This window comes from Paramacrobiotus metropolitanus, unplaced genomic scaffold, assembly GCF_019649055.1.
Source record: "Paramacrobiotus metropolitanus isolate TYO unplaced genomic scaffold, Prichtersi_v1.0 Parri_scaffold0000221, whole genome shotgun sequence".
In the NCBI taxonomy this organism is placed as follows: domain Eukaryota; kingdom Metazoa; phylum Tardigrada; class Eutardigrada; order Parachela; family Macrobiotidae; genus Paramacrobiotus; species Paramacrobiotus metropolitanus.
The window spans coordinates 96,619-108,582 of NW_026570441.1; the positions used below are offsets into that span (position 1 = coordinate 96,619).

The 11,964-nt window shown below is 43.4% G+C and overlaps 1 protein-coding gene across 1 annotated transcript; it reads left to right on the plus strand.

Moving 5' to 3' along the window:
* The first annotated feature begins 1,554 nt into the window (after positions 1 to 1,554).
* On the plus strand, positions 1,555 to 11,167 carry LOC129601230 (uncharacterized). The gene is made up of 5 exons (XM_055499984.1): positions 1,555 to 1,681; positions 6,878 to 7,062; positions 8,178 to 8,307; positions 8,655 to 8,915; positions 9,807 to 11,167. Exons 1-5 carry the CDS (start codon positions 1,555 to 1,557, stop codon positions 11,165 to 11,167), a joined length of 2,064 nt encoding a protein of 687 aa, XP_055355959.1.
* The last annotated feature ends 797 nt before the right edge of the window (positions 11,168 to 11,964 follow it).

Genomic DNA, 11,964 nt, shown 5'->3' on the forward strand with positions numbered 1-11,964 from the left:
CATAAAAATGTTTCTGTGATCTTTATATCGCAACATTTATACAAACAAGGTAAAAGCATGAGAGATATCTCTCTTAACTCACAATATTTAATTTTATTTAAATCTGTACGCGATGTACAACAAATTAACCTACTTTCTCGCCAGCTAGGAATGCCGCATTTACCTGATGCATACAAAAAGGCTATAAAGGAACCTTTTGGTTATTTGGTAATAAATCTCCGTCCTGATACACCAGACAAGCTAAGGCTACAGTCAAACATATTTGACTACCGGAAAATATATGTGGAAAAATGAATCCAGAAGACGTTCTCAGCGTACTACGCGCTTTGGAAATTATGAATCCACGACAGCGTAGATATTTTTTACAGGTTGCTTCTAAAAAACAAATTTTAGCAATTGAAGAAGCTTGTTTAAATTTGGTGAAGCAACCAACGGCTTTGAGTAAAGTTGATTTAGCCAGAGCACGACGTTTTGCACCGATAATTAAGCGTTTAGCCGACAGAAAACTTTCACACGTTAAAAAGCGAACAATTTTAGCGCAAAAAGGAGGATTCTTAGCTGCTTTACTTCCAATTCTAGGAACAGTAGTTGCATCATTTATAACAAAATGAAGACCTACGTTCTTGTACCTGAATCCGAATTTTCTGCGCCCGGCAAGAGCAAAGCCACATCATGGAAAAAGGCTGAAGAAATTCGTAGTGCCATGACTCATGATTTGCTGGCTCGTGCCGCGTATCAGACTAAGTCTGCAGACTATGAACCACGCGTTATTAAATCTGAGGTTAACGAACACAAACCAAACGGACCTTCGCAAAGGAACTATGGTACTCAAGCTTTGCCTCTTCTTACTGATGGATCAACACAAGCGACCGAACCTCCGGTTATTCAGTATCTGCCAAGTGAGCCAGTATATATCCAAAGTGAGCCCACAATACAATATATTGAACGCGAACCTATTGTGCAGCATATCGAGCGCGATCCCGTTGTGCAGTATATCGAACGTGAACCAGTTGTACAATACGTACCACAGTACGTACCTAGAGAGACACTGGAAAAACATGTGTATAAAGGTTCACGCCCCAAGCCAATATCCAAAGGGAAAAAACCAAAAAAGAAGCTACCATCCTGACCCATCGTTGAGTTTCCTGATGATGGGTCATTAGAGTATGCACCTCCCGAATACGAACCACTTCCCGTGTCGCTACCTACAGACCGGATTGACGTTGTGGTTGCACCGCGAAGCTCTGGTCCAATTACACGCAGCAAAAAAGCGGCTCCGTATAAGGTTCCCGATAGAAAAGCGATTGCATCCAGGGTACCGCAATTGGAGTTACCGGCCCCTTCGACTTCACAGTCCTTACCCGCCCCATCAAAGGCTTTACCAGCGGCTCCGACACCCAATGCGTTGACGTATACAGAACCAACGGAAACACGCCCCCTCAAGAATGGCGTTGAAAAGAGCTATGACTTATTAAGGCGTAAAACCACAAAATCTACTGGTCCTCCTAAAAAGAAGCAAAAGACACAGAAGGGTGGATGGCTCAGCTACGCATAATGGCAACACTGGCCGATATTTATTTAGATGCTTCTAATCCTGGTAGTCTGGGAGGCATCGAGCGTTTGTACCGGGAAGCGCAAAATCATGGATTTTCTCGTCAGCAAGTGGAAGAGTATTTGCAAAGTATAAGCGCTTACACTCAACATAAACCTTTTCGGTCGAAATTTAAACGTCGGAAGATTTTATCATTTAATATTGGTGACCAGCACCAAATTGACCTGGCAGATATGCAAAAATTTGCGAATGACAATAAAGACGTTAAGTATTTACTGACTTGTGTCGATTGTTTTTCTCGCTACGGCTGGGCCGAGCCCGTCAAATCCAAGAAACCCGAAGAAATTATTCGTGCTCTGTGTAATATTTATAAAGAAGCTGATCGACCACTGCGCTGTCAAAGCGATAACGGTAAAGAATTTGTGAATAAACAACTGAAAAACTTTTTTACTGATCACAATATCAGGTTTTTTACAACAAAGAACGACGATGTTAAATGTGCCATGGTAGAGCGATTTAACCGAACAATTAAGGAACGTCTTTACGTGTACATGACAGAGAATAATACTTACAAGTACCTCGATATTTTACCTGAGATTTTAAAATCATATAATAATTCTGTTCACTCTAGTACAGGGTTTGCCCCCAGTCAAGTGGATGTGGATGAAGCGCGCTTTATACGTCAAGATATGATAGAAGAGCCACAGGCAAAAAATCCTATTTTTCAGGTTGGGGATCACGTGCGTATAGCAAACGCAAGCAGACGTTCGAAAAGGGATACAAAACCAATTACACTGAAGAAATTTTTAAAATTGTACAAGTTAAAAAACGACAGAATCATTACATCTGCGCTTTAGAGGACCTAAGAGGTGAGAAAATTGATGGAGATTTTCATGACAGCGAACTGTCAAAATTTATTATGACCGAGCGACCGTTTCATCGTATATCACGTATATTAAGGGAGAGAATGTACAAGGGAAAACAGCAATACCTTATACGTTGGTACGGTTACGGTCCCGCTTACGACTCTTGGGAAAACAAAGAAGATCTAAAATGAGTTTCTATATGACACTACCTTCTTCCGCATCTCACAATATTTATCCCGCAAATCGTTGTGGGAAATTTACAACTTTGCTAGCCAAAGGTATTGATCTTGATGGGAACTGGGAAGTCGGTCTTTCCGAAATTATTTTACCACCGATGCGTCTCAGGTTTACTGAGGGTTTGGCAGTGCTAGTTAAAACCACGACTACGCCGAGACAAAGTCGGTATTTAAAAAAAGAGTCATACAATGACGAGAATCAACTAATTCGGAAAATAAACCTTCTAGTGCGTGACAAAGACACCATCTTTGGACATATTGATGTGACTGGTAGCTCCGCACAGCTGGTGGTAAATCCCGATGCCGAGCTCACGTTTCAGGGATCAGAGTATACGAGGACGCTGGGTCTATTGCAAGAGCACTTTTACGCCGGTGCCGGTGGTCAAACGTACCACTTACGACCGGGCAAACAGGGTCGTGTTGTGCATGTTTATTGCGACATTATTGAGCACGGGTTCGTCGGTGATGCAATGGTACCGTTGCTACGAACAATCGCAACCGTCGCCAGTTCTCACACCGAGACTACATTAATTTACGAAAATCCGCATTATGTGCCACTTGCCAAACACACCTTTCAGACCATCGAATTAAAACTCGCAGATGATTTAGGGACAGAAGTATCGTTTCATCCCGGTATTACGATAATAAAGTTACATTTTCGACCCAAGAAACGCTGAAAAAATCGTACTTCAAGAGCACAGGTTTGATGAAAATCGTTATTTACAAGCCTTTAGCCGGCAACATGGGTTTGGGATGCCGGTATACCGCGGTGCCCCCATGACCGGTGCTGGCTTTTGGGGGAAAGTTATCGGTTTTGCTAATGGGTATTTTCAGCAAAGCCGCGCCCCATATAAGCAATTTAATAACAAAAGCCCAACCGCATATGAAAAATATGGCACATAAAGCTGTGGAATCGGCAATCGACAAAGCTGTAGAACATGTTAGTGACAAACTGAAACAACAGCAAGGATCGGGTATTAAGGGCCGAAAACGACGCAAAGTAGTCCTTACAAAGCGACAACTTGCAATTGACGCACTTAAAGACAAACTATAATGGCTCTTATTGAAAGCGGTTCCGAACCTTCTATGCTCCTAGAGAGCCATTTATTTTATCTTCCGGCCACCCTTACCAAAAGGCGGAATACCCGCGATTATGATATCGGGCCAACACAAGCCCCGTCGGACACATCTAAAGATTATGTTTTTACCATTGCTCCGTGTCAAACTGAACTTATTAGTTTGGCAGATGTCCGACTTTCTTGTGATCTGTATGTAACTGACTCTAATGGGGATATGCCCTCGGATGATGCTTGCTTGACAACCGTAAATAATATTCTCGATAGTTTATTTGAACAGGTAATTGTCACTCTGGGTGGTCGTAATATTTCTGACAGCAGCTCCATGTACCATATGCGGGGGTACATTGAAAATCTTCTAGGCTACACTAAGCAAGCGCAGGCTTCACAATTACAATTGTCTGGGTTTGCCATGGATACATTACTGTGGAAGCAAGATCCATATTACGAAGCCAAAGTTAACAATGAAAAGATCTTTTTTAGCAAAGGAGCAGAGTTAAAACAAATGTGGCTTCGAGCGTGCCGCCCACTGCAATTATCAGGAAAGCTGCATTGTGATTTATTCCAACAGGACAAACCACTGATACCAGGTGTCGAGTTGAGCATAAAATTAGTGCGCAATAAAAACAGTCTAGTCTTTGTGACGGACAGCGATTTATCAAAACCAAAATCTGTAATTATCAAAAACCCTCGTTTAAAAATTTGAAAATACGAGCCATCGCCCGATTTTCTAGGGGCTTTAACTAAGCAGTTAGTTTCAACAAATGCCAAGTACCACATTGAACGTGTTGCCATGCGGCAAACCACTCTGTTTGCTGGACAGCAGCAACATACTTGGCCCAACCTTGTTATTGGTCAATTACCCAAGGTTATGCTCTTTGCTATGGTACCGAGTAGGGCATTCAATGGGGAATATACTTCGACGCCGTATGCTTTTAATCATTTCAGTTTGGCTTACTTGCATGCAGAAATAGACGGGCACATATTTCCAACTCGGGGATATAATATGGATTTCGAAAACGGGGCTAGTTTGGAGCCGTACGAAGGACTTTTTGATACATTGGAGCGCCTTCACGAAGGTTTTGGAGAGCTACCCTTTGGCAGATCTGATTATAATTTAGGTGGATTTTGTATTTATGGCTTTGATTTTACGAGAGGACACACAGGACGTGGTGCTTTATCGCTCATTCGGCAAGGTAATTTAAATATGAGCATGCGTTTTGCCAAACCATTACCAGAGGCAGCTGTATGTATCGCCATGCTAGTATACGATAATATTATTGAAATAAACAATAATAGACAAGTACTTTTTGATTTTGCGCCATGAATAATTTAGAAATCGAAAAATCCCTTTTTTCAGATCCCAAAATTCGCGATATTTTTGTTGGTGTTTTTTCTAGTGATAATATACCAGAAAAACAATACCCCGGTGCATATATCGTAAACACACAAAAAACGGGGAGTCCCGGTGAGCACTGGGTGGCCTTCTTCTGCGTTCGTCAAAACATGTTAGAAGCGTTTGATTCCTATGGCCGTAATCCTGCGGAATATTCGTCGAATATTACAGAATGGATGGGAGATGATTACGTCATTATGTCCAATACTACAAGACAAAACACCGACAGCACCGTATGCGGTCAGTACTGTATGTTTTATGTATTATTGCGATGCTACGGTTTTTCGTATAAGGATCTGATGTCGGCATTCACCAATCATAAAGGAGTGAATGATAAATTCGTATGCAAATTTATCAATAAATTCTTCCGTATGAGCACAAAACTAAGAGACAACGAATTCATTAAATCACTAATAAATCATGGATAAACCTACAATCAAAGAGATAATTTCTATTATTTTTGGAATTCTCATCACCATTTTATTACTGATTTTTAATATTTTAGAAATATGTGGCCACTTCGCTAAACCCAACGTAACCCGCATAACGGAATCCAACCAGCTGACAAAAGATATACTAGACGTAATGCTGAGTGATGGCTCATCGCCAGTACCAACTGGCGATACCAACAATATATAACGTTCGCGAAGCGTGTAATGAACTTCATTCGTTCAAAATGGCGCGACCAGATATGACAATTGTTGAAAACCGTGTTCGGTCTTTTGTCAGTTGGCCATGGCCTTTGACGGCTCCATCCAGACTGGTACTAGCCGGTCTGTTTTTTAAGCAGTTTCCCGACGAAGTCGGTTGTGCATATTGTGCGTGGACTGCGCATGACTGGGAAGGGGATGAAAACCTTGTCCTGCGACACGACATGGAAGCAACCGATTGTCCCAGAGTTGGATCTTTGTTACACTCCCCAATGGCTGATGTTAAAGCGAGATTCGCTACATTTTACAACTGGACATATAAACAACACCCTCGAGAAATGGCCGAAGCGGGATTCTTTTTTACTGGACCAAAGGATCGGGTCCAGTGTTTTTCTTGTAACATTTATCTGGAAAACTGGCAAGTGGAGGATATTCCCATGGGAGGAACACGTGCGTCATGGTGTCGAGCTGTACAACTGCAGCTTCGTGAAACAGGAAAAAGGATTACAATATGCGGAGGAAATCATTGCAAAAGCCGTTGCCAAATCGGAGCTAGTGGCCACCGCGGCGGCTGCCGTCTACGCTGAGCGTAAAGAGCCTTCACAAAAACCGCAGTGTGCTATTTGTTTGAATGCTGATATAAAATGTTCTTTTCAACCTTGTGGTCACGCAGCCTGTTGCGAGACGTGTTCTACGCGTATGTATTACTGTCCTATTTGTCGGGCTCGTGTTTGGGAGTGGAATATAATTTTTATTTGTTAAATGCTGTATGTTCTAAACTCAATGCTATAAAACAACCAAAAAAAAAGAAAGGGGTGGGGAAAAATTAACAAAAGAAAGGGGGTAAGATGCGTTGCCATGCGCATGTTCAAACACGTGTGACGACCAATAGCCGTGAATGGTAGGCGGTTATCACCAGTTTCAATACATGAGACCTGACAGAAACTATGCCAATCGCTAGTCCTACTGAATGAGACTAGACACAAACTAGGTCAATCGCCAGTCCAGCTGAATGAGACCAGACACAAACTAGGTCAATAGCCAACACCGCTGGCGATCAAAATTTTTTAAAAGCCGTGCGTCGCTCTGGCTGACTTGCAGTTGAAGCTTATTTTTGGACGCTCATCATGGACGATTACCAGCTCACGGATGTTGATCGTATGGACATTGATGCTATTTTCGACGAAGGGTCATGGAATCTTCCGCCATCGCCACCGTACGTTATCACCGATGCGGATCGTCAGGATACCGATGCCATACTCGCGGCTTGTGATTGGGACGATTGGGTGAGTGACCTTTGTAGATAAGAACAGCTTAAATTTCAATACAGACTTATTTGGATTTCTTCTTGAAACGATCGTACCTGATAACTACTATAAATTTTAATAACTCTATTACAAAGTAACTATTTTTAACAAATAAAACCAGAGGAAACCATTTTTTTACCACCAGTCAGCGGTTGTTTATGCGATAAAGACTTCGAATAAAATTATAATCTTCGATCGAGATCCATTTAGAATATTGGCGGTCTGAAACTTGCTAAATATTTAAGATCAAATTCGATAATATCGTTTTCACTTGAACAAGTATTTGCTGAATCAAAACCTTCTGGTAGATTGTAGATTGCTAAATATTTAAGATAGTTAATTTATTTAAGTCATTTGCAAACTCGATAATGATTTACTTTTTTCCACTTGGAACAAGCATTTGCTGATAACAAATGCAAAAAAAAAGTTTATAACAAAAATATCATATATAAATATCAGTAGGCTCATACACTGCGTCCTGGTAAATAATTAAACTATAGAACTATTGTTTTTATTAAACAGCAGCCTTTCGCTTTATACGCCACTAGCCTTTCCAGAATAGTATATTCTGTTGTGACGGACACTAAGAATACTGATTCATCTATTGATAACAGTAATCATCGATGCCAGTCAGTCTTTTGACCTACTTAGAACAATAGCCGAGTCAGTCTTTTGGCCTAATTAAAATAAAAGTTGTTTTGATGTGCATCAACTTGTGTATAGACATTTGTCCTAGTTAAAACATTACTGGAATAACACAACATACTGAGAACTTACCAAATTCCAACGATCTAGGTGGTAAGGAGCGCTGATCAGGGAGGTGCGGGGAAAGCGACGGATGGTGCCATGGACATTGATATTCCAGATGCAGTTTCGGGAAAGCCACTGGTAAGCTAACAAAACATTAAAATGAGACCGACATTTTCTCAATAAAGCCGAAAAGTTAACTTTTTTTTACAATTGGTTGTTTTCGCAAAACAAACAAGTCGATTTTGTACAACAATTATAAGAAAATTTACGCAAAATGCAGGTCACTTAATTGTTTTTGTAATTAATAAGCCATTCTTCTTGTAGTACATATTATATATCTGTAGGCACTGGAAGAAATCAGTGATATTCCGGATTTCTCAGCCCTATTCAGCCTGACTAAGAACAAAGAGCGCAAGTTCAAGAAATTCAACAGCACCGAGTACGAGTACCGTGTGGAGATCGCCGCCCTGCCGCGTATTTATTCCCAGGAAGAAACTGTCTTGCTTCTGCCTTTACTGCTGGAATCCATATTGAATCTCTGCGTGGCTCAGTTTCAACCATCTGACCGTGTTACCATTTCCATTGGCTGTGCATCGCTAGAATTTCCAATTTACTTGTCGATGCGGAAATTGTCGGACTTCAGTGTCGATGACCTTGTTGCTGTCTGTACCAAGGCCAACTGTACTCCGGGCGGATGGTGCTGGACGATACCTTCTCAATCCGCATTTTTCGCACCATCATGCCAAGTGGAGGGAACTGGAAGTGCATACACCGTCACGTGGCACGCGATGCTAAGCGTTTCAGCAAGTCCATTGTTACAGTTCGTGTGCCTAACAACTACTGTTTACCCGCCGCATTGTACTTGGGCAAGTACCGTTTGACGCACGATGTTCAGGAGCGTACAAAAGCCAGTGGAAACATCTGTACAGTGAAGGGGATCAACAAATTGACCAGCCACGCCAGAGAGATTATTCAGTTAGCTGATTTACCATTAGGACGGTGCTATGACCTCAATGACCTGTCCTCTTTACAACACGAGTGCTTTCCCGAATTTCAAGTAAAGGTGATCTCGGCGGATCACGGTAATACTATATTGCTCGTGTACCAGAGAAAACAAAGAACATGCTGGAGATCTTTGTCTTGTTGGAGAAGAACCACTTTGACCTCGTAACCACTGCCACCGGTATTTTAACTCGTCATACTTTTGCTCCGAGTGCGATGTACTACAGTCACAAGGAGCGGCATCGATGCATGGAAACTGTCGGTTGTGTTATCGGGCAGCTAGTGACTGCGTCAAGGGTCCGTTGTTCACTGTGGTGATTGTCGTCGTACATTCAACAACCAAGAATGTTTCAACGTTCACAGAGCTGTTCGCCGCAATGTGAAAACCTTTTGTTCCCAGATCTTTTACTGTAGAGACTGCCGACGCTTTGTAAACTTAACACGTCGACCAAATGAAAAGCACCAGTGTGGGGAGATGTTTTGCACGGTCTGCCGCGAATGGACTTCTCAAGCCACACATAAGTGTTATATCAAGACTTTTCCAAAGCCTTTACCACCCTCAACGGATCAACCAGAGCGACCAAAGCGATACATTTTCTTTGATTACGAGACATTTAATGATCCAATTAATGGACATACACCGAGATGTGTAGTGGCCCAGTACGAAGACGGCACGGAGTTTCGATTTCCGGCGGACGGTCAACCAATGACAAGAGATGTTGCCCAGCAGTTTTGTGAATGGCTATTTTCGGAGAAACACAATCACTACGATTATTGCTCACAACTTCCGGGGATATGACGGTCATTTCCTTTGAAACACCTTTTGGATAATAAGCTGCGTGGTGTGGAAGTTATTAAGAGGGGCACTCAGCTGTTGGAACTGCGTTATCGGTCCTTGAATATGTGTTCCCGTGACACGTTAAATTTTATGCCTATGAAACTCAGCAGTTTACCGAAAGCGGTTGGTTTAGAAGTGGAGGTCAAGAAAGGCGACTTCCCTCACCACTTCAATCGACCTGAAAACTGGGATAAGGTACTGCCGTGGCCCGAACCGGAAATGTACGTTTTTGACGGTCTGAAAAAGAAAGATAAAGAGGAGTTTCTAAAGTGGTACGCTGAAGCAAAAGCCTGCGGGTGGCAGTTCGACTTCCGTGCGGAAATCATGGCCTACTGCTCGAATGACGTCACCGTGCTCCGGCGTTGTGCCCTGAAGTTCGTTGATGATTTTGTCGCTCTGACTAATCTAAACCCGCTGGATAGTATCACCATGTCATCTGCCTGCAACCGTTACTACCGTACCTTTCATTTGGAACCTGAGAAACTAGCTGTATTGTCCTCCCATGGACCTCACCGGAACCGACGTACCAGTGTTCAAGCAACTCAGTGGTTAGAAATGTTGAACCGTGACTTGGGTGGGCGTATTCAGCATGGTCGGAATGGCAAGGAAGTGCACATTGGCCCGTATTACGTGGACGGCTATGATGCCGCAACTCGTACAGTGTACGAATATAACGGTTGTGTATTCCACGGACATCCCGAATGTACCGAAGAAGAAGATCGATCCCCTTTCTCTCGTAAAAAGATGAGTGAAGTGTACGAGGAATACTTGGACCGTGTACGCTACCTGGAAGATGAGAAGTATACAGTAGTTACCAAGTGGGAGTGTGAATGGAAAAGGGAGCGAAAGGATACGGACATCGCTACTTTCTTGTCTGGCCAAAACCTCCGCGAGCCCCTGAATCCCCGGGACGCCTTTAAAGGTGGTCGTACTAATGCCAGTCGCTTATACTACGCAGTGAAGCCGGGGGAAATGATTATGCACTTCGACGTTGTCAGCTTATACCCTTTCGTCAACAAGACCAAGACGTACCCTATCGGCCACCCAACAATTATATTGTCGGATTTCAAGGACGTGAAAGAGTATTATGGCTTGGTGTCGTGCAAGATACTACCACCACCGCAGTGTTTGTACCCTGTTCTTCCTGCTACTATCAACAAGAAGTTGGTATTTGCGCTTTGCCGTACGTGTGCGGACACTAAGTACAACGACTATTGCCGGCATAGCGACGCTGACCGCTGCATCGAAGGTGTGTGGACCACCCCGGAGCTCCACCACGCTATCGACCGGGGATACACCGTGCAGGAAGTGTACGAGGTATGGCACTGGGACACCTTGGAAGCCGGCGTTTATGCTGCGTACATCAACAAGTTTCTGAAAATCAAGATGGAGGCCAGCGGGTGGCCTAGCTGGTGTAAAACTAACCAACAGAAAGATGACTTTATCCGCCAAGTCAAAGAACGTGAGGGATCGACCTTGATCCGGAAGCCATGATCTACGATGCTGGCGCCGTAATGTGGCCAAGAACTGCCTAAAATACCTATGGGGCAAGCAAGGACAGCGGGACGATATGACTATGACCAAATTCGTCTACAAAACCAAGGACTATTTGGACATGATCCGCTCCAAGACCGTTGAAATTCATGATGTGTTTGCCGTCAACGAGGACTGCCTCATGGTGACCTACTCTAAGGGAGAAGACTACAATGAAGGAAGTAACGCTACAAACGTCGCCTTGGTTGCGTTCACTACTGCCAATGCACGCCTTATCCTGCTGGACATGATGGAGAGGCTGGGTGACCGGCTGATGTACTATGATACCGATTCCGTTGTCTTCCTCACCCGCCCCGGGGACTGGGTGCCGGAAACCGGTAGTATCCTAGGCGACTGGGACAACCAACTGCAGGCCGGCGAGAGTCACATTATGAAGTTCGTGTCCTGCGGCCTCAAGGTGTACAGCTACGAGACTGACACTGGCCGGATCGAGCTAAAGGTATGCCCAAGTTGTATGTACAGTATACACATACTATACAGTATGCACAGTAATTACAGTGTATGCAGGACATCTTACTATTTGTAGGCAAAAGGCCTTACACAAAACGGGTACACGGAGGACATCTTGGACTTTGATGAGGTCACGAAATCCTTTGCCAGGACTGGACAGGCCTTGGACTTTGAAAAACTGAAGCGCCTTTTGGACGGGACGGAATCCCATGTTCAGATCATCTATCCTGAATACATTAAACGCAATGGCAAGACCCAAGAAATCAACACGGTTCGCTTGTTCAAGA